General features: G+C 36.8%; 3 protein-coding genes and 1 pseudogene across 13 annotated transcripts in view; 3 read left to right on the forward strand and 1 right to left on the reverse strand.

Moving 5' to 3' along the window:
* Nucleotides 1-27,775, forward strand: part of LOC137254521 (exosome complex component RRP43-like) — an 89,140-nt gene that overhangs the window by 38,776 nt on the left and 22,589 nt on the right. The window lies entirely within an intron of this gene.
* LOC137233589 (uncharacterized) lies at nt 3,576-7,107 on the reverse strand. Of its 5 annotated transcripts, none has more exons than XM_067756697.1 (5): nt 6,804-7,105; nt 6,566-6,694; nt 4,254-4,439; nt 4,040-4,196; nt 3,576-3,977 (listed from the first exon to the last, which is right to left on the reverse strand). In XM_067756697.1, the coding sequence occupies exons 1-5, from the start codon at nt 6,807-6,809 to the stop codon at nt 3,853-3,855; spliced, it is 603 nt and encodes a 200-aa protein (XP_067612798.1). In that variant the 5' UTR covers nt 6,810-7,105; the 3' UTR covers nt 3,576-3,852. The 5 variants fall into 5 exon arrangements, 4 of the variants coding, with proteins under 4 accessions (XP_067612798.1, XP_067612802.1, XP_067612801.1 ...); XM_067756701.1 differs by adding an exon at nt 4,538-6,008 and having other exon boundaries at nt 6,566-7,102; XM_067756700.1 differs by adding an exon at nt 4,538-5,447 and having other exon boundaries at nt 5,515-7,102.
* On the forward strand, nt 4,809-6,967 carry LOC137252698 (transcription termination factor 4, mitochondrial-like; annotated as a pseudogene).
* LOC137254542 (trypsin 3A1) lies at nt 10,936-16,128 on the forward strand. Of its 7 annotated transcripts, none has more exons than XM_067792286.1 (4): nt 10,964-11,018; nt 15,004-15,120; nt 15,337-15,791; nt 15,851-16,128. In XM_067792286.1, exons 2-4 carry the CDS (start codon nt 15,073-15,075, stop codon nt 16,041-16,043), a joined length of 696 nt encoding a protein of 231 aa, XP_067648387.1. In that variant the 5' UTR covers nt 10,964-11,018; nt 15,004-15,072; the 3' UTR covers nt 16,044-16,128. The 7 variants fall into 7 exon arrangements, with proteins under 7 accessions (XP_067648388.1, XP_067648387.1, XP_067648383.1 ...); XM_067792282.1 differs by having other exon boundaries at nt 15,004-15,110; XM_067792283.1 differs by lacking the exon at nt 10,964-11,018 and adding an exon at nt 11,218-11,284 and having other exon boundaries at nt 15,004-15,110.

Genomic DNA, 27,775 nt, shown 5'->3' on the forward strand with positions numbered 1-27,775 from the left:
ATGCCCAATGTATGTATTTCAATTAAATTCACCACATTGTTGGAAAAAGCATCTAAACTTTATGCATCGTGTAGAGAAACCAGAACATTTACAATTTAAATATAACGAACGTGGTGCAAAATGTAAATTTTGTGATATTCAAGCAGCTACACCAAGCTTCAAAAAATTATTGGACCATGAGATTTCTCATATGCCTAATAGTTATTATTTAAAATGTAAATTATGCGATTGGAAGACGAAAATACATTCAAGTATGAATTTTCATTTACATGTACAACACGCTGAAACAATTGATTAAACAACGAAAAGTTTAGAATTGACTGTTTGTCCATATTGTAATCACAATGGTATTAACGCAAACACTTAATACAGGAACATGAGAAATCAGTGGATGAAAGAACATCTTTTCTATGTTTAGAATGTGGTGAACAATTTAGAACAAATACAAGTTTACGTGTACATGTTTATGAAAAGTTTGCTCATTGTACACCACAAGATTTGAACGGAAAGATCTTGAGGGTATGGTTACACCTATGTGGCATCTACAAGTTAAAGCCAAATTAAACTTCCTTAACCCTAACGCCATAGTCGTAACCATACCCATATCCATAACCATCACAATGTGATCGATTAATTGTGCCTTAACCTAAAAATCGTGAAAAGTTCATAAAAATGATGAAAATGCAAAAAATTACAAACATATTCCACAAAAAATAAGTATCTTAGACATAACGTATCCAAAACAATGAAGAAAATCTAAAAAAAAGTTATTAAATTCACCAACTCAAATATTTTTAGGTTATGGATATGGCGAGAAACCAAAAACCAATTGATTGGCTATGGCGTTAGCGTTATGGTATGGCACCATTAATCGATTACATTCCTTTCCATAAGGTAGGTTCGATCAGCTGATTTATCTGGTTATGGCTTTATGGTTATAAGTCACTATTAATTCGCCCTTTATTTATAATGACTAGTATGGAATGAATCCGGATATGGAAGAAAACGGAGGTGACGAAATGAATCACCATGCTTCTTTGGATTCTGGTGATACTCCTGACATGCTTCCTAATTTCGCTACGTCTGATGTTACTATACCTACCAAACTAATATGACTCTGCAAACTGATGAGCAACACTACCAGCGCAGGAAAAATAAGAACTTCAAAACAAGGTTTCGGAAAGGGAACGACTATGAATAGACGTTAATGTATTTATATAGTTTATAAATATAAAAATTCATATATGTAAAGTTCACTAGAGTAATAAGGGAATAATTTAAATTGTAAAAAAACATTGTATATATGAATAATTTATAATTAAATGTTATCTGAACATAAAGGACGCGTTTCGTTCATAGAAAAAGCGATTTGACAGAAGGTAACCGATACGGGTAACCGATAGGCCAGTTACCCGTGTTGTTGTTGTTGCATATGTTTTGGTTAGCGATAACGAAAACATACCTAATGAAGTAACTTAAAAATGTAAATAACATCGAGCGAGAAGGAATGTCGAAAACACAATAGGTAAGAGCGAGAAAGCGAGTCACACGTACACTATTTTGAGAGAGCGCATGCGTTACCTTTTTCCTGACAGCAATGTAAAAGTCATTAAGACGATAATTGGTGACCAAGTTATTGGTAATGATTAAGTAATCGATTAGGTAACGGGTACCTGTCTTGTAGGGATGTTATACCCTATGGCCATCAGAGGGTTGTGTCTCCGCTTTTCGGTACACCCTGTGGCTGTAGCTACCCAGCAAAAATGTGCCCGTAAATTGACTAGGAAAATGACTAACAGCTGTGTCGATGGAACACGTAAATCGCTAAGTAGCATTTGTACAGGGCAGCAGTAACAGTTGTGACCAGTCCATTACGTCGTACCTATTTATGTGATTGTCCATACTGCTCACACATATACTGTTTTAGGTTATCGAAAAGTAAACAAACTATAGTGCTGTACTGTTCTTACATTCACGTTCTGGCAATCATTTTTTGAGTTATATACCTGTAACTTTACGAGTATTTTTACGTTAATATCACCGTCTTTTTACTAGTGTTATGACCGTTTTTTTACTTGGATTATACTGCTATATAAATAAAATATTTCTTTAATTCAAATCTATTAACATTTCTTTTATTAAACATTTTTACAATATATTACATTATTTATAATAGTTGTAAATTATTAACTATAAGTCTTAAGGAATAGTTTTTCAGTCTTGTTGGTGACCCATAAATACAAATTTTATTGTATGCGATTGTATGCAAACAAAGTTAAGGGAAACTTAAATAAATTAATTAATGATATAGAAAATAAAAGAGAAGAACTAATAAAACTATTGGTTGCAGTAAACCATCAAATCGCGAGTAGGCAATTCACAATTTGAGTAAGTTGACTTGTAATTCGCCAATTTTAATCCTATACCTTTTTTATTTTAGTTCAGAAAGCTACAATTGAGGTTCGAAAGTTACAATTTAAGTTCAAAAATTTCAATTCAAGTTCAGAAAATTTAAATTCAAGCTCAAAATTTCTATTTGTAGTTCAGAAAATTAAAATGGAAGTTCAGAATTTCTGTTTGTAGTTCAGAAATTTATATTTGAACTTAAATTGTAATTTTCTGAACTTCAGTTGTAATTTGCTGAACTGCAGTTGAAATTCCTGAGCTTCAATTATAATTTACTGAACTTCTATTAAAAATTGTGAACTTCAATTGTAATTTTTTGAACTTAAATTGAAATTCCTGAGCTTTCAGAACTTCAATTGCAACTTTCAAATTTTTTTTACATAAAATAAACAATTTAAAATTTTTTCTGACAGTTAAAGTGGTGAATTGCCTACCAGTGGTTTGAAACCACTTGCATTCGTGTTGGCGCTTCTCTATATCATTAATATAACAATATCTTTTGAATAATTTAATTAATACACAAATATACATTTTTTTCCTTTACATTTTAGAACTGTGTACAAAAATATGTAATTTTACATATCGCAACCTAACCCTTAAAGTATTTCAACTCATAATCAGAGTAACTTTGTGTTGAATGTTGATTTATACCACGAAAATAACAAAATGGGTAACAAAACCAGGCTAAACGATAACGTTAAATACCAAAAAAAAGTTATTTCACGATGCTTTCATGGATCGATTTACACTTAAGTACCGATCTGAATTTTTTTTAAGTTTTCACATTTTTTAGTTTAAAATGCGATATATGCATTCAGTGGAATAATTTTAGATTGAATGTACTTCATGCAATTTTTTTTCTTCGTGATTTTGCAATAATAAACGTAGGTACTCATAGTAATTTTTTGTTTTGAATTATGTGATTACAATATTTATAAGGACTATTTAGTTGATGGTATTGGTACTGTCAGTTAAATTCATCAGCAATCATTTATATTCAAAATATTTTTTGTTATACATCTATTTTATAAATTTTGGTTAAAAATTATTGACAAATTCGTTGCAATTAGATTGCTTTAAAGATCTTTGCAAATTTTGTGCGATTGTTGAATATTATTTTAATTAGAGCATAAAAAGCTTAGATTAGTAACGTAGGAAAAAACTTAGAATTATTTCAGTTAAGTTCATCACAAATATGTATATTCAAAATACTTATTTCTTATACATCTAGTTTATAAATTTTTGGTTAAAAATTATTGACAAATTCGTTGCAATTAAATTGCTTTAAAATTCTCTGCAAACTTTGGGCGATTGTTGAATATTATTTTAATTAGGCATAAAAACCTTAGAATAGGAACGTAGGAAAAAACTTAGAATTATTAGGTTCTTATATAGTTTTTAATCAAGATTATTTCAGTGTGTCTTGTTCGTTTGTTGTATGTAGGCTTATGCTGTTGCAGAGCTGGATTTATTGCTCAGATACCGCCTTTGTTTATGCCGGTTGTGGCTCAGCGTTAAACACCGTCTCATGCTGTCTTCGAAGTCGATCCTGCCTTGCAGTTTGAAAACGTCTAAATTAATAGGAATGGACAATGAAAATAATGACATTTTAAAACAATTTAAATTACACTACCAAAAAGTACGCTGTTCACGAGTTTCAGTTTAGATAAAGATCGTTTGCCATGTACTCCGTCCCAGTTAAAATTGAAAAGAACGTTGTCAGAGAAAAGTTTTCTCATTACTCCAATAATGTCTGATGATGCATCTTTCAGCATAAAGATATATGATTTCTAAATGAAAACCACCAATTTAAGTTATGAAATACAATTAAAAATATTCAAAAATACCATTGCTTCTTGATAATCATCTGAGTCCAACTTTTTCTCAATGTCATAAACTGAATCCAACGATGTTAGTGGCATAACGATAGAGAGCTCGGTGTGAGTATCATTTTCCATTTCTCCGCTGATACGGCATACTATTTTGTGCGTTTTCTTCCAATGTTGAGCCATGACTTCTGCCAATTCTGGAAGCTGAAATTATAGCATAAATAATAATTAAAGAGAATCAAGGTATTGCGGCTACAATTACTAGGGTTTCACAAATAACAGTTCAATATTTCACTATGCACCTTTTCTTCAATCTTAGTCAATCTAAATTCCAGGTCGATATGCTTCTGTAATATTGTTTGTAGTATCGCCATTATATTTTCGTTTGTTGTAGGGAATGTTCCTTCGTTGGTTAAGGAAGTAGCCGCATTATTCAAAACGGTACTCGTTGTATTAAGGAGGAGTGAAAGGACGCACTGTGTTGTGCTACATCGATGATGTAGTCGTATCCCTAACGTAATCAGCTGTTTATTGTTACGACGGTAAATCAAAAACCAATTGGTTGGCTACGATATGTTTACGACCTTATCGGCACCAATAATTGATGGCATTGATTCTCATAAGGTTGGTCGAATCAGCTGTTATAAGGTTACCGATAAAGCACCAATGTCTGCAGCTTTAGTGACGCGATAAACGTAAAAAGCCAAAGCAAAGAGGATAAATTATGAAGAGACGTATGCTCAATGTTTTCTAAGAGGAAGTCGCTGTTTTTTTGGGCGAGATGTGCATAAAATGTCTTCTAACCATTTTCGTGGGGTACTTGCGTTTATTTTTCCGCCTGTATTTAATTAACTAATTAATTCTCTTTCCAAAAATCACAGTTGCATAAAGTATCTACACTGTAGGAATAAATGCGAGACAATTCAAAAATGTCCCTCTTTGAAAAAATTCGGCATATATTTTTTGATTTTTGGGAGTTACTCGCCACTCGTAGCAGACTGGTGGCTCTTATTTTATTTATCCTCTTTGCATTGTTGCTCAATACAAGTTTCCTGAAAGCGCCGATTGTGACGCAGCCATTTTGACGAGGCCATTTACAGTACGGCATCACATCACCGCAATCTGCTGTTCTATTTGTTTTGAACCGAGGTTCCTATAGCTTTCGTAATGTTGCGGAAATTTTTAACAAATTCCAATAAATATGTGCCGTTGCTTCACAGAAGACAGCAAGTAAGATTAAAATTAATGAGTTAATGAATATTTTTAATTTAGTTCATACATGACCAACAGCTATCAACACCAAGTACGGTGAGCACAGTGCTCGATGATGAAACACCATTGGATCAAGCGCACATAGACGAAGCTGTGAGAGTGAATCCTTTGTTGGCTAGAGTGTCCCGGCACAATGGCGTAATGCACATGAAACACTCATGAATCACGGTCTCAATACGGGCAATTTCCTGCGCATTGCAACCGGTAATCCGGAGGTGTTTGCACGTCCGACACAACGTCTAGTTGATGCAATGGAATTTTGGCGCAGCTTTCAATTCACCGAGAAGCTAATGTTTTTACTGCTAACAAAATATCCAGAACTTTTAGATGTGAACGAAAACATGCGTTTACGTAAACATATTGGTTATTTGAAATCATTTGCTGGCACTAGCAAAAATGTTTGGAAATTGTTAATGAATTGTCCGGATTTACTTGAACTGTCGGAGCGACGTGCCGAAGAAAAGGTGACGTACTTGAAAGAGGTAATGCGTGCGGAAATACCTGAAAAAATAAAATCAGAAGCGTTATCTAAGCCATTAGAGGAGATACGTTGCCGCCATGTCTTTCTTGAAAGACTGGGTCTATTCAAACCAAGACCACTTAAAGTAGATCCAGATGAGCCAACTAAGAATCCACTTTTATATCAAATAACCAATAAATCGGACAATGCATTTGCAACTAAGGTGTGCCATGTTACACTTGCTGAATTTGAAGCATTTAAAGACTTGTACGCACGGGAATTGAAACGAAAACAGGATGCTGAATACGAAGATGAGGATATGCAGCTAGTACGCGGGTATAAAAAGCATTGAAAAGCTCGTAGATATTTTTGTTAGTTACATGTTACATATATTAATTTAATTAAAAAAAAAAAACAATTGTTTTAAAATTCCGATGTGAATTTCTTATTCGAACAATTTGCACAAATTTGTTTTATCCTCTGCGTAAGTAACGCCCAATTGTCTACGAATTTGATCCTCAATATATTACAATGCCAAACTTTCTTTGTGATCAAGTAAATCACTTTGTGTTTTGTGCTCTAAAATGCAATGACGTACCTCTTCTGCTTCAAAACTCAGCGCTAAGCGATTGGGAAAATATGTTGATAAATCACTTTTTGTCAATGGAAATTCTTTTTCTTCACCATTTACATCTATAATTTTCACAGGACACCAATAGTACGGCACCTAGTTTCATTGAAAATTCCATAGCTCATATTAATTTATGTATAAACGTTTTTTATATGCACGAATTGAATTATTCACTGTAGATGCTACCAAAAATGCAATAACCTACATCCATTAAAAATCACTTGATTTTGGTTCCTTTGTGGAAAATATAAATGCAAATACCGTAGCGCACACAACACTTAATTTAAATTTAGTTTTTATTATATCCTAAATTATTTGTAAATAAATTTTTCTTACTCTGCTGTTGCGTTTCAAGCTGAAAATAACAAATGGTGGATTCGCATAAAATTTTTGTGACGTATTTGAGGGTACATAGCATGTAAGAAAAGGCAAGCATATATGTATCGGGCATTTCAATTAGGCCATCTCATTCTGCCATACTAATAATTGTGGAACAATGTGGGATATTTTGTTGTTGGTCGCCATCTTTGGTCACTAGATTTTTGCTGGGTAGTTATTTAACCACTGCGGCTAGATGGGTCTCCTAAGCATTATCTAAGCGAGGATAGGCGTTTTTTATGCGCAAACGTAAACGTATACGCGTGTATAAAAAAACACGGCTTATATAGTTTGGCAGCTTAGATTGGGGTTATGTTGCGAATAGAGTGGAAGGCAGTGAAATAGGCAGTCGAATGACATATAATGAAGGAATGGTGTTCGGAGTTAAAAAAAATGATGAAGGCTTTAATATAAATAAAAATATTGTTTTAATAACAACAAAAACGCTTTATATTTTATATACATAAATTCGTAAGGATTATCTCACTTTAAAATTTGAGCTAAATAATCTAAAGTTTTTTTTTGAAACTGAGTCGAGAACTGTGCGTGTGAATGTGCGAATTTTCGCCGAACAGCTGTTAGTTGCGCTACTTGGTAAGATTTACAATGCTATCATTCATAGCGTGCAGACGTAGATTTTCGCAGTGGCTAGTTCATTGTGTACAGTACCAGTGTGTCAACTAAGCGATAAATGTCAAAATTACAAACAGCCTCGCTCACCTGATGCAAATCTCAGGTCTAGAGTTGCATTTTTGGTACCTAAGAGTACTTTAAGCTAAGTTGCATTTGATAGTTAATAAAACTTTGTAGCTTTAACAGATGAAATAGTTGCATATATTTCCGGGGAAATATAAATAATAGAAGATTTGTAGCCTCCAACAATGCGGAAAGATACCAAAAGCAAATTTTATTTAAATTAGAGTCAAAAAGGTCTGGAGAAACTTAACAAAATATAAAGCGTGTAACATGTTTCCCTCGGGAAAATTTTCGCTTCTATGACTGTTTACACAAATGCATAAAGCAAAATTATATAAACGCTTTGGTCGCATCAAAGCAAAGATAACGCAATGCGTTTGATTGTTTTTCGTATGGCGTCGTCAAAGCGTAGGCACGCAACCAAATCGTTTATGTAAATATTTTGATGCTTCGCCGACAGATGAGTTAAATTTATTATGGCAGCTCCTATATTTTGCCAAGCAAAGTTTGTTGAATGTTAAAGGACTCAAAAAGTTGAGAAATTCTCAAAGGAGGATTTACAACTCTCATCGCTTCAAAGCGAAGAAAATGGCAAGGAGTCTCATTTTTATATTATGGGCCTGCCTAGGCTTCAGATCGATGCAACACAACCAAAGCGTCTATGTAAATCCGCCTTAATTTCTGTCGCTGTGAAAGTCTCCCGCAAATAAAACGGTGCTGTGGTGGAAGCAAACCAAAGAAGCGGGCAAAAATATGAATGAATAAAAGTTTAACTATTAGATACATTTTTATGCAATAACATTGTTGTTTCTTCGTTTCAAAATGCTGTTACCAGACTCTTTTATTACACAAATATAATGAACTTGGGTACAGAAATTCAGAAATCCTAGAAAATATTTTACCGATATACTTTGTTGAGTTTAAAAAGGTTTTCACAATAATTTGAAAAACTCTACGTTTTCTATGCTTTTTACACTTAGAAAAGTAACCTTGTATAATAAATTAAATTTTTAATGAAAGTCAATAACTCTGAACTGAACAATTTTCGCCATGAAAAAAATTAAAATGCTGTGGAACAGGAGCAACACTTTTGTGACTACATAAACCCTGTTTCAATCTTTTACGTCCCTGTACAGAACCCTATTTGACCGTTTTCAACCGAAACAACAATGGCAACCCAGATTTTCCCGTTATGCTCACTTAAGCGAGTGCCTGTCAGAAAGAAGTCAACACACTTGTACTTGTACACTATGGGCTAGTTGTGTATACTTGTGTGTTACCTTCCCGTTAATCGCTCAATCTACTATTGTTTTTCACAATGTTAGCCATGTTTTTTTACATCTACAGACTTTTACGCTTAAACTTTATATGGACTGCTAAGCGTCAAACTTTAAATACACCTCTGAAATTGCTGCGCATAAAATTAGTACTACTAAATTGCAATACGCATTATACTCAGATGTAACTGAAAAATGTGTCTATGTTTCACCCTCTACACTAATTCTATGTATTCTATGTGTGTCCACTATTCATCGCAACTGATTCAGCTATATGTTATACATTATGGCCACCAGAGGTTTGTGTCTCCAATTTTAGGTACACCCTGTTCTGTAGCTAGTTATTTAACCACTGCCGCTAGATGGGTCTCCTAAGCATTATCTAAGCGAGGATAAGCGTTTTTTACGCGCAAATGTAAACGTATACGCGTAAAAAAAAAACACGGCTATTATACTGTGCAAAACCCACGTGATCGAATTCACATCGTAGAGTCAATCTCCCTACAATCATGGCGCCGGGACCTCCGGATAGGTTGCCAAATAGATTCTCTGCATTGGCAGATTATCTCGACAACCCGACCAAGAAAAAAAACCAAATTCAAGTTCACACACTTACCCTAAACTCATTCTAAACCATAATTCAACGCGGAACCCCAAATTTATACTAATTTCATTCAATTGCTATAAAAATGCATTGAAGCTGTTTCAAGTAGAGTAATATCTCAGCTCCGAACGGTAGCCTTCTTGTGCTAACGCGCAACGCAAAAGTCGCCGACAAATTCTTAAAAACAAAAGCATTATCCAACCTATGCCCCATAAATGTCAAACTGCATGAAACCATAAATTCGACAAAAGGCGTAATTTACTCACCTTGCTTAAAAAAGCACGTGTCCGAAGAAGAAATAGTAAAATAAATGAAAGAGCAGCATTTTACAAGCGTCTACACATTCTCCCGCCAAGTCGATGGTAAAACAACATATACTGGACAAATGGTACTCACCTTTGATTTATACCGCCTCCCCGAAACCGTGGACGTTGCCTGGTATAAAGTAAAAGTTCAACCCTACATCCCAAGCCCAATGCGGTGCAAAAACTGCCAAAAATTGGTACATACCCGAAAAAGGTGCACCAGCGGCCATATATGCATCAGCTGTAACCTTCCTCTACACGACCAGGAAAATTGTACTATTATCCAATGCGCTAACTGTGCTGAACAGCCCTCTCCTTCTGATAAAAAGTGCACCAAGTTTATAGAGGCCAAGGAAATTTTAAAGATCAAAACTCTAGAGAAATGTAGTATGGGCGAAGCCCGCCGCAAGTACAAAAATACCCTGCCTCTTCTCCCTCGTCCTAGCTCCTATGCAACCATCACTAAAGCAAATAATTTCAAAGCCAATTCAAATTTGGTATCGAGTGGTACCCTCATAACAATTACCCAAAACCAAGCTTCCAAAAACTTAAACTCCACCATTCAAACTAACAAATCCACAATAGCAAATCCACAAAAAACCAAACAACAACAAGCAGAACAACAAACTATTGATTTACCAACATCTTCAAATTATTCTAATATTAGCTTAGCATAAAAACAAAATCAAAAACCAATTGCGCTTCAAAGCTCAACTACAGCGACGAACCCAACTCTAAACATGTCACCAATATCTCTTTTCACCCAAAAACTCCTTAAAACCAACGATTACTTTATTAATAAAGTCGAAAATCTCTACCTCTCTTCAAACCCCTCTACTGATAAGTTATAATGTAAGTTAACACATTTTTTCGCTTTGTGAAGTCCTCTCTACAAACGCTGAGAATCTGCTTATTTTTACCATGAACCTGAATAAACTGGAATGGAATATAAATGGTTACTAGAAAAATTTCTCGGAATTGCAAATTCTGAGTAAACAACACAACCCTAACATAATTTCAATTCAAGAAACACACTGTCCTTTCGATTCCGCCCCAAACTTTCCAAAGAACTAGACGAAGTACTTTGCAAACGCCAGAACTAACACAACATCGAAGCAAGGTGTTGGTGTATTGATAAAAACCACATGATAGTGATAAGGGTGATTAAAAAAATTTTATTTGTGTGCTGAGTTTTTTTTATGCAACGTTTATCTTAAAAAAGACAAATTCCATCCGTCAGCTAAGTTTTTTAAAAAATGACTTTCGATTCGTGATGACCTACCTTTAAACTGGTCAAATACCAAATTTCAATTAAATCGGGTTATTGTATAGAGAACTCATCCGCCATTTTGAATATAAAAGAATCTAATTCATAATGGGCATTCCTTTACCGGAAATACATACGTATTACTGCTCGAACCTTCGGGTATACAAATTTTATTTGCCTTGAAACCAGGCATGCTTAACCAACGAACCGATATCATTTCGTTACGATAATTAACGTTAATAAACGAAACAAAGTCATTTCGTTTCGTTTATTAACGTTAAGAACGTCAAATTAACGAAATGATTTTGTTTCGTTTTCTGCCCTATCAAAACGATATCAATTCGTTTATGTTGATTATTAATTTCAAACTATGCTGGCAAAGCTGATTGATGGCAGAGTCATTAAAGGTGAAAGCATTAGCCAAGCTGATTGCAACTTTTCTCATGAATTTTGACAGTACGAACATTTCTCAGAGTATTTTTGACATTACCACCAACAAATTACACAAAGAAATTACATGGAGTTTGTGTGTGTATGTCCGCTCGCTGTTACCACCTTACGGCTTCACCATGGCTATAGCATTGCCAGCACAATTCAAACATAAAGTATCACGTTTTTGTTAACGTTTTTAACGTTAACGAAAGCTTTTCGTTTCGGTTAAAAACGACATACAATTTATCTTGATAATTTCTTTATCGATAATATTTCGAAGTGTTTCAACAGAAACGGTGGAAATTTTTTGATAAACGATTAGCTTAACGTTAAGGTGCATCCCTGCTTGAAACCTTCAACTTTACCTTCAGTTAACATAAACACCGACAACAGGAGATAAAATCGCCACAGTTAAACTTAAAATAAAATTGGGCGAGTAATGCATACCAAAATGAAATACTTGCTTCTTCAGTGATTTTTACTTTCTCTTATCAGTAGCTAAGATGCCGTTATATTACAAAGCCACAAAATTAATATCTCTTTAATAACATCGTTATCTATAACAAGTAAGGAAGGCTAAGTTCGGGTGTAATCGAACATTACATACTCAGTTGAGAGCTATGGAGACAAAATAAGGGAAAATCACCATGTAGGAAAATGAACCTCGAGTAACCCTGGAATGTGTTTGTATGACATGCGTATCAAATGGCAGGTAATAAAGAGTATTTTAAGAGGGAGTGGGCCAGAGTTCTATAGGTGGACACCTTTTCGAGATATCGCCATAAAGGTGGACCAGGGCTGACTCTAGAATTTGTTTGTACGATATGGGTATCAAATGAAAGGTGTTAATGAGTATTTTAAAACGGAGTGGGCCTTAGTTCTATAGGTGGACGCCTTTTCGGTATATCGTTATAAAGGTGGACCAGGGGTGACTCTAGAATGCGTTTGTACAATAAGGGTATCAAACGAAAGGTGTTAATGAGTGTTTTAAAAGGTAGTGGGCCTTAGTTCAATGGGTTGACGCCTTTTCGAGATATTGCCATAAAGGTGGACCAGGGGTGACTCTAGAATTTGTTTGTACGATATGGGTATCAAATGAAAGGTGTTAATGAGTATTTTAAAAGGGAGTAGGCCTTAGTTCTATAGGTGGACGCCTTTTCGGGATATCGTTATAAAGGTGGACCAGGGGTGACTCTAGAATTAATTTGTACGATATGGGTATCAAATGAAAGGTGTTAATGAGTATTTTAAAAGTGGGTGGGCCTTAGTTCTATGGGTGGACGCCTTGTCGAGATATCGCCATAAAGGTGGACAAGGGATGACTCTAGAATGCGTTTGTACAATATGGGTATCAAATGAAAGGTGTTAATGAGTATTTTAAAACGGAGTGGGCCTTAGTTCTATAGGTGGACGCCTTTTCGGTATATCGTTATAAAGGTGGACCAGGGGTGACTCTAGAATGCGTTTGTACAATAAGGGTATCAAACGAAAGGAGTTAATGAGTATTTTAAAAGGGAGTGGGCCTTAGTTCTATAGGTGGACGCCTTTTCGAGATATCGCCATAAAGCTGGACCAGGAGTGACTTTAAAATTTTTTTACGATATGGGTATCAAATGAAAGGTGTTACCGAATATTTTAAAAGGGAGTGGGCCTTAATTCTATAGGTGGACGCCTTTTCGGGATATCGGTATAAAGGTGGACCAGGGTTGACTCTAGAATGCGTTTATACATTATGAGTATCAAACGAAAGGTGATAATGAGTATTTTAAAAGGGAGTGGGCCTTAGTTCTATAGGTGGACGCTTTTTCGATATATCGCCATAAAGGTGGACCAGGGGTGACTCTATAATGTGTTTGTACAATATGGGTGTCAAATTAAAGGTATTAATAAGAATTTTAAAAGGGAGTGGTGGTAGTTGTATATGTGAAGGCGTTTTCGAGATATCGGCAAAAATGGGGACCAGGGTAACCCAGAACATCATCTGTCGGGTACCGCTAATTTATTTATATATGTAATACCACGAACAGCCATGATTCCAAGGGCTTTTGATTTCGCCCTGCAGAACTTTTTCATTTTCTTTTACTTAATATGGTAGGTGTCACACCTATTTTACAAAGTTTTTTTCTAAAGTTATATTTTGCGTCAATAAACCAATCCAATTACCATGTTTCAACCCTTTTTTCGTATTTGGTATAGAATTATGGCACTTTTTTCATTTTTCGTAATTTTCGATATCGAAAAAGTGGGCGTGGTCATGGTCAGATTTCGGCCATTTTTTATACCAATAGAAAGCGAGTTCAGGTAATTATGTGAACTGAGTTTAGTAAAGATATATCGATTTTTGCTCAAGTTATCGTGTTAATGGCCGAGCGGAAGGACAGACGGTCGACTGTGTATAAAAACTGGGCGTGGCTTCAACCAATTTCGCTTTTTTTCACAGAAAATAGTTATCGTCGTAGAATCTAAGCCGCTGCCAAATTTCACAAGGATTGGTAAATGTTTGTTCGACTTATGGCATTAAATGTATCCTAGACAAATAAAATGAAAAAGGGCGGAGCCACGCCCATTTTGAAATTTTCTTTTTTTTTTGTATTTTGTTGCACCATATCATTACTGGAGTTGAATGTTGACATAATTTACTTATATACTGTAAAGATATTACATTTTTTGTAAAAATTTCACTTAAAAAAAAAATTTTTTTTTAAAGTGGGCGTGAATGTTCTCCGATTTTGCAAATTTTTTTCAAGCATATATATAGTAATAGGAGTAACGTTCCTGCCAAATTTCATCATGATATCTTCAACGACTGCCAAATTACAGCTTGCAAAACTTCTAAATTACCTTCTTTTAAAAGTGGGCGGTGCCACGCCCATTGCCCAAAATTTTACTTGTTTTCTATTCTGCGTCATAAGTTCAACGCACCTACCAAGTTTCATCGCTCTATCCCTCTTTGGTAATGAATTATCGCAATTTTTCGATTTTTCGAAATTTTCGATATCGAAAAAGAGGGCGTGGTTATAGTCCGATATCGTTCATTTTAAACAGCGATCTGAGATGAGCGCCCAGGAATCTACGTACCAAATTTCGTCAAGATATCTCAAAATTTACTCAAGTTATCGTGTTAACGGACAGACGGACGGACGGTCGGACGGATGGACGGACATGGCTTAATCAATTTTTTTTTCGATACTGATGATTTTGATATATGGAAGTCTATATCTATCTCGATTCCTTTATACCTGTACAACCAACCGTTATCCAATCAAAGTTAATATACTCTGTGAGCTCTGCTCAACTGAGTATAAAAATTCTCATATCACAGTCAAGAACATGTAATTATTGTTGTTATTGATGCCAATGCGCGAATAAGTTTACTTTAACGTGTCTGTTGCATGGAGTTTTCAAAAGTATTGGACGTGTGTTGCATTAAATGCGCATTCTTTCAGAAATGATGCCATTTCTGGTTTTATTGGGTACTGTTCTCACATCCACATTTGCACAAAACCGTATTGTTAATGGAAAAGAAGGACATATTCAAGATTTTCCGTATCAAGTATGGAAATGTATGAAAAATATACTCGGAGTGCCATGGAACACGATTGTTGTCGGAATCGGATTTGAGATCGTGAAATTTTCTCTTTGATGGTTAATTTAGATTTATAGATTCAATCAGGAAAGCAAAATGTTTTGAATTCATTTGTTTCAAATCCGATTCCGACAACAATCGGGTTCCATGACACCGCTGACTATAAAAATGGAAAAACATTTTTTCCTCACAGGTTTCTGTTCGTCGATTTTCTGTTCACATTTGTGGTGGCTCCATTATAGATATGCAATGGGTAATAACCGCCGCCCATTGCATTGAAAACTTCGATAGGCAACCGAGAGTATTTTCTTTGCGCGTCGGTAGCTCAAGTCGCAATCAGGGCGGTGAAATTGTTTCGGTATCCAAGATATATAAGCATCCCTTGTATAATAGCGATACGATGAATTTTGATGTTGCATTACTGCGAACGCAAACAAATAGACTACGTGGCGAGTTCGTGCTTCCAATTAAAATTCCTAAAGAGAATGCATCTATCATGGATAACACGAAAGCGATTGTTAGCGGTTGGGGACATATGAGCTCGTCAGAACATATTTTATCTGTATTATTAAAGTTTACCACAGTCAAAACTGTTAACCAAGAAAAATGTTACGAGTCGATGAGGCATCAAGGCCTTGTCACAGAAGCGTTAGTAATGAATGATTTATTTTCGTATAGTTTAGTACAATCTTTGTTTATTATTTTAGAATGTTCTGTGCTGCTGCCAGAAATACGGATGCTTGTCAAGGTGATAGCGGTGGTCCTCTACAAAATGGTAACGTGCTTATTGGTATAGTAAGTTGGGGAGTGGGTTGCGCGGATCCCAACTATCCAGGTGTCTATACACGTTTGTCATATCCTACTATACGCTATTGGATCAAACTTATGACAGGACTATGAAATCAATTAAGTTCAAATGTTATACAATTTATTATAATAAAATATATGTATATTAGGGTGGGTAAAATTTATTGTTGAAAAGGCACATCCAGTTTCTGAATCTATGGGTCATACTGAGTAATATTGTCCATGGGTCCTTTGCTGCGACTAGTCGACTTTTGGCACATAATCGGTTACCATTAACCGAATATTTAATTTGAAATTTTTTCACAATCACTTTCTGGAAATTTTGCGCTCCTGATACATATTCTGCATGGTAACAATATGCAGCATACTGTAGTTTCCATATTGGCATGGTTGATGATGGTCAACCATATTTTTGTCACGATATTACCTGTTTATATTAAATCTTCTTTTATAGGTATCAGGAGCACAAAATTTCTTGTAAGTGGATATGAAAAAACTTTTAAATAAATATTATGTAAGCAACATATGGATTTTGCTTCAACCAAAATTTATTTTTTCAAAAATATAGCTACCAGAAAGAAAGTTTTAACATACATAAATACTTTTTTGATAGATTTTTTCCACTAAATATATATAATTAAAGCAAGCAAAACAAGCCATGGGTCAGCATTTGCAAAAGCAAAACATATGTCTATTAGTATAAGTTAGCTGTTATAAAGGTTTAGGAACTTTAACTCTTGTGGCCCAGAAATATGTAACATAAAGGCATTTCAAGCCTGTATGAGCGTGTGTCAATCAGTGGCAAAGTACGTTGGAAAGGAAATTTATGAAAGGCATGAGGTGTATATAATTTCGTGTTCTTGCCGTTAACTTTTGGGAAAAATGCTTACCATAGTAAAAAGACTTATCACCATAGAAAATTGCTACCCATTCACATACTCTCTATGTATGAGATATGAGCCTTTTAAGAATGTATTTTTATTTTACCAAATCCTTCCATACACCCCTTTGCGAACGTGAACGTGAATATTTTCTTTTGCCTAATATCTTTGTTATTACTTCGCTTTTCGCAACAATTTAAATGATACGTTAAATAGTAATTTAAAACAGCTAATATATGTTCATACATATGTATTTCACAAGCTATTCGTACTTTTTTGTTTGAAATGGACTCAATTGACAGCAGTGCGTGAACGTTTTGAAAAATTCAGAATAAGTAATTTGCCTTTGCGAATATTTCAGAACTCAGCACTCGTTCATGTTCATAAAAGGTGTGTAGGGTACTTGTTGCGTTAAAAAGTTTTTACAGAGCAATGCATCCGGTACGTTTCGGTACCAAACCCGATCATCTCGCGAACGATATGTTATGACCACATGCGGCTTCTTGATCATCCCGCCCTCCCACCACCTACAGGGTCGCCAGAGGCTGTTAATGAAACAGGATTCGCCACGGACAGGTGAGTTTGACAATTGGGTTTCGAGAAGCTATATATTGCGCTGGAATCCTGAAAGAGTTGCACTACACAACCCCTTCAATCTGGTATTTTAGTCGCCCCTTACGACAGGCATACCGCGGGTATATTCTGACCCCCTAACCCGCCTAGTCCCTGTTATCGGAATATTATGAAACCGAAAATCGTTATCAGTTCACAACAATGCGCAAGTGAGAATATGTTAGAAATTATTAATATTGTTTAGAAATTCTTGCACATTAACATGGATTCCGTTTTTTTTTTTGTCATTTTGTTTAAACAAATATTTAGCAAATACGTATAATTTTGCGTGTTAACAAGACGATAACACCTGGTAGCGTTATTATCCGCAATCCGAATACGAGACGTTGCTTGTCATTTGCGTAACCGAGTAAAAGAATGTTGCTATCAGATTAGATTAATGGTGTTACACTCTAGTAACCTTCGGAATAAGGCCGTAAAAATGCAACTTAATCATAAATTTTTGTCTCCCAGAGAAAATTTGTACACCTTATTTTTGCAATGAGTAAAATGTTATTTATTGGCAAACTGCAAATATGTGTTAAAGTATTATTCGTAGATAAAGAATTATTCGGCAATAAGTTTTTGGAAGATATATTATTTTTTATGGTGGAGTGGCGTTGTTCGCTTAACACACTAAAGTCCTGGGTTCAAAGCCTGAATTGTGATAAAATGTCGATCACGAAATACTACAATTCTTTTTTTACTATGTGTAATATGGCAACATTAGTGAAATTCCTCCTTTTTGCAACCTTCTACTAACGTATCGCTAAACTGTTGAATAAAGCACTCCAATATTCCGTATTGCACAATTGTCTTTATTAGACTATTTTGAGAGTAGTTAACAATTATACTGCACTTCGCAACTGATAGCGTGTTATCTTAAACGTTGATGTGAATCCACCTTATGTAACAATGGAATGCTTAGTCGCTTTCTTCGCTTTGATACCAAAGGATTTATGTAAATCCTTTTTTTCCTCATTGAATCGAGGAAGTGCTACATTTCTCGATATTTATCCTTTAATGTATTCCTAATATTTATATGATACTACAAAGCTAGGTATATAATGTTCGGCTTCGCGCGAACTTAGCCATCCTTACTTGTTTAATCTCAGTTTCTATTCAGGAAGGCCAAATGCTGAAAATATTGCTGCAACTGTCGAGACCTGCTTAGAGGACTGGAATATATATAGAAAAATACAAGCGATAACTCATGATAGTGCAAGCGTGATGAATGCGACTGCAAAAAAACTTTTAAATATACCAGACAGTGTTAAGTATAGTGCTCATATTTTGCAGCTTGTGCTCAAAGATGCACTTGGATCTGTTTCGGATTATGCCAAATTATGCACAAAAGGAAAAAATATAGCATCATTCTTCCATCGATCAAATGTAGACAAGTCTGCGCTTTCAACACGCCAAGTACAACTTTGCATTAAGGAAAATTGCTTAGTTCAGTCATGTGAATTTCGTTGGAATTCTAAGCTTCATATGTGTGAAAGTTTACTTTTGAACTTAAATGCTATGGCGCATAATCATAGTCAAAATAAAATTGGTTTTAAATTTAGTTGCAGCTTTTTGACATAATTTTCTATGAGCTATCTGTCAAAAAAGCTGCAACTAAATTTAAAACCTATTTTATTTCGACTATGAATATGCGCCTATATGTTTAGTTTTAACAGAACCATCACAAAACCGTGCGACGCGCTTAAGTTCGAGTTAAGCGAAACTGAATGGAGGGGGATGGCAACACTAGTGAAGCTCTTGCTACCTTTCGAAAAGGTCACAACTGTATTGTGCAGTGCAAAGTCGGTAACATTGTTTTGGTCCGTCCGTTAATAAATCGCCTAATTGAAAATGATATGTGTCCTGACTTAATGAACACACAAACGAAAATGTATTTAAAGAAAGTACTAAGAAATCTCTTTTGAAACGATTTGATATGGACAATGGTAGCAGTAACATTTCAGTTGCTATTGTTTGTTATTGCTGAAAGTTATTGCCAAAAAGTTTTACAGTCGTGCCGTACAGACGTCTTGTGTTATCGCTCTGCAAACTTTATTTTGTTTTACCTGGTTTTCTGTTTTTTCTGCCAATATTGGTGCAATGGACAGTTTCTGTGCTAAGTGTGATAAGAGTTTTGGCCGAAGTGAGACTCTAATTGTGCCATGCGGTGGCTTTTGTAAAAAATTCGGCAGCGATTTAGTTTAGCACCCCCGAGTTCGGGGTTTAACTTGGTGTCAAATGAAAGAGGGAGTTCTCCCGATCACAAATATATATATCTTAAAGTGCGCAAACTTATAATTTAAAAGTTATTTGTTGTTAAATTTTGCAAATTTCTATACAACTTTTATATGTGTATACGTATATATATTTTATGACATTACAAATCTGTGCTGCCACATCTAAAAAACGGAACAAGTGCAGAATCGAAAAATAACTTATAAAAATACATTTCATCTGATGTATACATATCTTTAACTTTTCTAGTCTTTATTTACCAAAAATTTGAAAAAGCTCTTTTTTTGCATTCGTGTACGATCTGATATTACCTTATAACTCTTATGTTTATTTTTATGTTAGCCGATCCAACACCGGCTGCGCCATGCACAGTAATTCTACGTAGAACACCTTTCTGCATAGGCGGCCTTCGGCCGCGCTTATAAAAAATAACCCTGGTCTACGCCATGCCAAGTCCGGGTGTGTGGTATAACTCTTCTGCGCAAAAGGTTGTACTACGCAGAAGGACATCACCGTGGCGGTAGCCACGGTTATACCACACATCCGGACTTGGCATGGCGTAGCCCAGGGTTATTTTTTATAAGCGCGGCTGAAGGCCGCCTACGCGGAAAGGTGTTTCCCATCACTAAGGCGATGCTAAGGCCATGCCAAGCAGTATTTACGTTAATAATCAAATCAAGTTTACACATATATAAGGCAGCCCAGAGAGATGTAACACACAGATGCATTTACTTATACGCCTATATGCGCGCGAGAGACCTGAAACTACAAACATTCACATCAATAATTCAATCTTTCTGTATCTACATAAACGGATAAATAATTGCGTCTACACATATGTACCATGTACGAATACGAGCAGCGGAGAGTCAATGCGCAAACACATGCATATATCTGAGAAGTTTGAGAGCTAATGGACTAGTAGATTCTGGAAGCATGTATAAAATTGTGCAATTTTAGTTATAGCTGAGAAGTTTGAGAGCTCATGGACAATGCTAAAAAATGCGGACGAAGAAACCAAAGGGTATAAAATGCAACAGATGAAGAGGCGCTGTAATTTAGTTTGAGTTGAGCAATCAATCAGTTATTGATTAAACACGCGATCTGGCGGCCAATAGTAGAGTTCAATTTGAATTATCAATCAGTTTGGTTATTAAGCCAGCGAGTAGCAAAGTATAAGTGTCATTGTGAAGTACTTTAATAAAGGCCATTTTTCCATTATTCAATATTGGAGTTATTTATTCAACAGTTTAGTGATTCGAACTTAGCAGAGGATTGCAAATAAGAGGATTTGCAAGTAAATTCGTTACAATTGGTGTCAGAAGAGGAATTGTTGAATAAATTCCAAAGGACAACAAGGACATGGCAAAGTTCAGTGAATTGAAGATCCAGCAACTAAAGAAGGAGTTGGAGACCCGTGGATTGAATACAAGCGGCGTTAAACTTGAACTTCAGGCACGGCTACGAGAGGCAATGGAAGCAGAAGGAATTTATGTGGAAGAGTATGTCTTTCATCTTGATGGCGAGAAGACAACAAAAATTGAAGAGAAAAACGAAACATCGCAAACGGTTACCAGCACAGACTTGAACGTGATATTGGCTGCAATATCTGCACAAACGTCGACAGTAACATCGAAAATTGAAGCACAAGAAACACGTATTTCAGAAATGTCGACACAAATTTCTTCACAACTGGAATCGCAGGAAACCCGTATAACATCCAAGATGGAAACTCAACTGGAAGAACAGAAGACATATATGGCATCGGAACTGGAAGAACAGAAGACATATATGATATCTCAGTTGGCTTAGCAGTTGAAAGCGCAAGAGGATCGCATATCATCGCAGTTGGAGGGTTTTAGTGAACGACAAGATAAAATGAAAGCTGAGATGGATGCTTTGAAAGATCGGATTCAGCAGTTACAATTAAATCGTCCAGCAGTTTCAGCGAGTAATCCAAAGGTAAAAACACCTTCCTTTGACGGTTCTGTTCCTTTCCAGGTCTTTAAGCTACAGTTTGAGAAGACCGCAGCAGTGAACAACTGGAATGTGGAAGATAAAGTTGCCGCACTCTTCGTAGCATTGAAAGGACCAGCTGCCGAAATCTTACAGACTATTCCAGAGTACGAACGGAACAGTTATGACGCATTGATGGCTGCTGTAGAACGGCGATACGGAAGCGAACACAGGAAACAGATATTTCAAATAGAATTGCAAAACCGCTACCAAAAAGCTAACGAGACTTTGCAGGAGTTTGCTTCGGACATTGAAAGATTGGCTCATCTTGCAAATGCGGATGCACCCGTGGAATACACGGAAAGAGTGAAGATTCAGAGCTTTATAAATGGCATACGGGACGTCGAAACGAAGCGAGCCACATACGCGAACCCAAAGCAAACATTTTCTGAAACGGTATCCCATGCATTGACTCGGGAAACGGCGTCATTATTGAGTAAACCAGCATACAAAGCTCATCGTGTGGAAGTAGAAAGGCCGGAGTGGGTAGATACAATTTTGGAAGCTCTGAAGGGATCACAAGAGAAAAATACCGGAGTTATGAAATGTTTCAAGTGCGGTAAACCAGGTCACATTGCACGTCATTGCAGTAGCAATTCCAATAGTTCCAACAATGTGGGTGGCCGTAAACGCAGAGCTGAAGGAGACGAGCAAATCTCCAAATCCACTCAATCGTTAAACTAAAGCGAGTCAGCCGCAAGGGGCGACAGCTGGCTCCCTCAATTGAATGCCCCATAATCTCTATCTCGCAAATTGGAAGAAGGTCAAGCAATCTTACTGTCGGAGGACATGTGGATGGAAAGGAATGTTTACTAACTGTAGATACGGGTGCATCCCATTCCATCATTCGATCAGATTTAGTCAACAAGAAGATAAGACCATTGCTTGGAGCAAGATTACGTACAGCCACGGGAGAGGACACCCAGGTAATTGGAGAAGTATAATGTGAAGTAGCAATTGGGAACGTCACGGTACTTCACAATTTTATAGTGGCAGGTATTGTTGATGAAATCATAATTGGAGTGGACTTCTTAATCAACCAAGGCATCAAGATCGATATGCAAAGCAAGACGATGCGATATAAGAACATGGATGTGCCACTTAATTTCGGCTACGAGAGAGGCTACAGCAGTAAACGAGTGCTGGTGGAAGAGAGTCAGCAAATACCACCAAAATCAGAAGCAGTCATCTGGACAAAGGTAGATGGAGATTGTGGGACAAACAAATTGTGGGTTGTCGAAGCAGCAAATAAATCAGCACTGAACATACTTGTAGGAAAAACCCTGGCTATGACAAAACAAGATGGACGTATTCCGGTAAGAGTACTCAATGAGTTCAAGTCACCATTCAAATTGACCAAAGGAGCTATTTTGGGAAGATGCCAAGAGGCCGAAGTAGTTATTAACTGTGAACAGCTCCAGGAATACGTTTCATCTAGTAATACTAATCTTTCAAATGATATCACGGCATGGACGCATGGGCTAGAGGAAGCCTATCAGAGTAAGGCAAAACAACTGCTCCTAAAGTACGCGAACATATTTGACCAGGATGATTCTAAACCAGGCCGCACCAACGTTGTGAAACACCAAATTGACACTGGAGATGCGAGGCCGATCCGTCAAGCTCCACGTAGTGTTCCACTGGCGAAGCGGGAAGTTGTGAGTCAAATCATTCAAGAAATGAGCGACAGCGGCGTCATCGAACCATCAGCAAGTCCGTGGAGCTCACCGGTAGTACTTGTAAAAAAGAAGGATGGAAAAATGAGGTTTTGCGTGGACTACCGGAAGTTGAATGACGTAACGAAAAAGGATAGCTACCCATTGCCAAGAATTGACGACACTCTGGACTCGCTATCTGGTACTAAATGGTTTTCCACGCTGGACTTGAAAAGCGGCTACTGGCAAGTGGAGGTGAAGGAGGAAGATAAAGAGAAAACAGCCTTCAGTGTGATGGGTGATGGTCTTTGGCAATTTACAGTGATGCCTTTTGGACTTTGTAATGCACCAGCTACTTTTGAGAGACTCATGGACCAGGTACTGAAAGGACTACATTGGAAAACGTGCTTGGTGTACCTGGACGACATCATCGTATTGGGCAAGAACTTTGATGAACATCTTAAGAACTTAGAGGAAGTTTTCCAGAGAATAGCTGGCGCTAGTCTGAAGTTAAGTCCCAAAAAGTGTGCGCTGTTTAAAAAGGAAGTCAATTATTTGGATCACAAGGTAACGACAGAGGGCATCTGCACTGCGAACGAAAAAATAAAGGCTGTAAAGGATTGGCCAAGACCACAGAACCTACATGAATTGAGAAGTTTTCTTGGGCTGTGCACATATTACCGCCGATTTGTACCAAATTTTTCCAGCGTAGCCCATAGCCTCCATGAGCTTACAAGAAAAAATAAAGCTTTTGAATGGAAAAAGGAGCAAGAAGTGGCTTTCCAAACATTGAAGGAGCGTTTGTGCACTGCCTCAATGTTAGCATATCCGATTCCAGGAGCAACATTTATTCTAGATACAGATGCGAGTGGATATGCTATAGGAGGCGTTTTATCACAACTGGTCGATGGACAGGAGAAGGTAGTTGCATATTACAGCCGTTCGATTGGAAAACCAGAGAGGAACTACTGTGTTACGCGGAGAGAGCTGTTGGCATTGGTAGAGTGCATTAAACATTTTCACAAATACCTCTACGGCCAGCGATTCCGTGTCAGGACAGACCACGCAGCGTTGAAATGGCTTCTGCAGTTCCGTAATCCGGAAGGACAATTGGCACGGTGGATCGAGCGACTACAAAGCTACGACTTTTCATTGAGCATCGAAAAGGTAGTACCCATGGAAATGCTGATGCAATGTCACGAAGACCATGTAGTTTGGAATGCAAGCACTGTTCAAAAGCCGAGGCTAAAGAAGACATTATAGATGTCCGGCTAATGAATATAACATGTACAGATGAATGGGACAAGGAAAAGCTAAGAAAGTGCCAGCTAGAAGATGCAGATCTGTCACGTGTTATGCAAGGGCTCGAACGAAATGAAAGACCAAACAGAGAAGAGATGTCAGCAGAGAGTCCCATTGCGAAGTCATATTGGGCACAGTGGAACAGTTTAGAATTGATATCCGGTTGCCTTCATCGAGTATGGGAGAGTGAGGATGGTAAATACAAGAATAAACTGATAGTTGTTCCCAGAAAGAGGATTCCTGACGTGCTCAGCGAGCTGCATAATGGTCCAAGCGGAGGTCATCTTGGAATCACGAAGACGCTCGAGAAGATTAAACAGAGATTCTATTGGGTTGGTTGCCGTCAGTCGGTCACTGAGTGGATTGCGAACTGCGAGGTTTGCAGCAGAGCGAAAGGGCCCAGAACACGAAGTCATGGCCAGATGAAGCAATATAACTCAGGTGCGCCATTTGAAAGGATCGCCATGGATGTCGCAGGTCCATTTCCTACTAGCAACCGCGGAAACAAATACGTACTGGTGGTTATGGATTATTTCAGTAAATGGCCAGAGGTATACCCAATCCCAAACCAAGAAGCAGAAACAGTAGCACAAGTGGTTAAAAACGAATGGGTTGCAAGGTATGGTGTACCAATGGAGTTACATTCTGACCAAGGCAGGAATTTCGAATCAGCTGTGTTCCAGGAAATGTGTAAGTCATTGGGCATTCGAAAAACACGGACAACTGCATTGCATCCTCAATCCGATGGTATGGTAGAACGATTCAATAGAACATTGGAGGAGCACTTAAGGAAAGTAGTAGACAAGTACCATAAAGAATGGGATACCCGCATACCATTTTTCTTGATGGCTTACCGATCAGCAGTGCATGAGACAACGGGCCAAACCCCTGCAAAAGTAATTTTTGGCAATGACCTTAGACTGCCAGCTGATTTGAAGTTTGGGATAGATGTCAATGCGGAGAGAAATGTCAGGAAATCCACTAGTGATTTGGAAGAAGAGCTAAGAGAAATACATGATCTGATAAGGCAACGAACAAAGATTATGAGTGACAAGATGAAAGCCAGATATGATAAAGCAATTAATTCAGAAGGTTTTCAGGAAGGAGATTCGGTGCTGTTATACAACCCACAACGTAAAAAAGGTTTGTCGCCGAAATTGCAGTGTAATTGGGAAGGCCCATACAAAGTTGTAAAACGGATCAACGATGTAGTGTACCGCATACAAACCATCGGTAAACCACGAACCAAAATGAAAGTGGTCCATTTGGAAAGGCTGGCAACGTTTAGATCGAGAGATTTGTCTGATCGGGACGATCAGACTTAGGTGGAGGGCAGTGTCACGGATATTAGCATCACTAAATTATCCCATCACTAAGGCGATGCTAAGGCCATGCCAAGCAGTATTTACGTTAATAATCAAATCAAGTATACACATATATAAGGCAGCCCAGAGAGATGTCACACACAGATGCATTTACTTATACGCCTATATGCGCGCGAGAGACTGTAAACTACAAACATTCACATCAATAATTCAATCTTTATGTATCTACATAAACGAATAAATAATTGCGTCTACACATATGTACCATGTACGAATACGAGCAGCGGAGAGTCAATGCGCAAACACATGCATATATCTGAGAAGTTTGAGAGCTAATGGACTAGTAGATTCTGGAAGCATGTATAAAATTGTGCAATTTTAGTTATAGCTGAGAAGTTTGAGAGCTCATGGACAATGCTAGTACATTCTGGAAAAATGCGAACGAGGAAACCAAAGGGTATAAAAGGCAACAGATGAAGAGGCGCTGTAATTCAGTTTGAGTTGAGCAATCAATCAGTTATTGATTAAGCACGCGATCTGTCGGCCAATAGTAGAGTTCAATTTGAATTATCAATCAGTTTGGTTATTAAGCCAGCGAGTAGCAAAGTATAAGTGTCATTGTGAAGTACTTTAATAAAGGCCATTTTTCCATTATTCAATATTGGAGTTATTTATTCAACAGTTTAGTGATTCGAACTTAGCAGAGGATTGCAAATAAAGAGGATTTGCAAGTAAATTCGTTACAATATATATATATAAATATGCATGTTGCTACAAAAGCGCGATTCATTGTGAATGATGACAAAGTGTGATCTCTTATCTGTCAACTGCCTGACAGGCTGTTCAATATGGCTACTTTTCAGCGTTTTGACAGGCTGTTCAATATGGCGGCGCCTATCTTCAGCGGGTGATAGAAAGAGATACAGAATGAGACAGCGATAGTCAAATACGAATCAGGTGATCCAATCACTTTGGAATTTTGACGTTTATGCAGAAGAGATCACACTTTGTCATCATTCACAATGGCGCGATTGATTTAATAAAAACATTTATAATAAGTAAAAACAATGCAAAAATGAAATGTGAAATATACAAAAATGCAATTTAAGTTTATGGTTGCAAATTTATATAGATATATATGTGGATTAAGGTTTTGAAAGATATGTAAATTGTAATTTAAAGTACTATAGAAATTTTCTAAATTTGCAAATTTTAATAACAAATAACTTTTAAATTATAAGTTTGCGCACTTTAAAATATATATATTTATGATCGGGAGAACTCCCTCTCTCATTTGATACCAAGTTTTACCCCGAATTCGGGGGGTGCTATTCTAAAATTTTCCCAAAAAATCTTCCATCGTACATGCTGTGAAGTTAACATGTCTACATACGATGTAGAATTGCTAGCTAAGAACCGGCATCTCAGTTACTTCCCTACAAGAAACGCTGATAGTTTTACTAATACACTCACACTTGTAATTGACAATGCTGATCCTGCGATGACGTAAACATTGATACTCAAATTTGTGTACGTTCCTTTGTTCGCTCACGCATGTCCGCATGTTCCCAACGACAGCCTATAATCATGAAAAAGGACTGAAGCTGGGAAGGCTTCGGATACCTGGTACAGAACAAAAGAACATACAGCAGATACCATAATGCATGTGAGACAGATACATAATTCTCAACGGAATTTTATGTATGCGAGAACAGATTATCCGATTTAATCATGTTGTCACTACTGACTGTCATATGACAATCAAATGATTATCACGGTTGTTTTGTTATTTT

The sequence above is a fragment of the Eurosta solidaginis genome, chromosome 5 (assembly GCF_040869045.1).
Source record: "Eurosta solidaginis isolate ZX-2024a chromosome 5, ASM4086904v1, whole genome shotgun sequence".
NCBI classification, from domain to species: Eukaryota; Metazoa; Arthropoda; class Insecta; order Diptera; family Tephritidae; genus Eurosta; species Eurosta solidaginis.

Excerpts from the sequence above, each read along its gene's own strand:
- LOC137233589 (XM_067756697.1), bottom strand. Across the intron at positions 4,440-6,565 it reads TGAGTTTTGAAGCAGAAGAG|CTTCCAGAATTGGCAGAAGT; the intron begins GTACGTCATTGC and ends CTATAATTTCAG. Across the intron at positions 3,978-4,039 it reads CGTGAACAGCGTACTTTTTG|ACGTTTTCAAACTGCAAGGC; the intron begins GTAGTGTAATTT and ends CTATTAATTTAG.
- LOC137254542 (XM_067792281.1), top strand. The coding sequence starts at position 14,988 with ATGCGCATTCTTTCAGAAATGATGCCATTTCTGGTTTTATTGGGTACT. Across the intron at positions 15,111-15,336 it reads TTCAAGATTTTCCGTATCAA|GTTTCTGTTCGTCGATTTTC; the intron begins GTATGGAAATGT and ends TTTTCCTCACAG. Across the intron at positions 15,792-15,850 it reads CAAGGCCTTGTCACAGAAGC|AATGTTCTGTGCTGCTGCCA; the intron begins GTTAGTAATGAA and ends TTATTATTTTAG.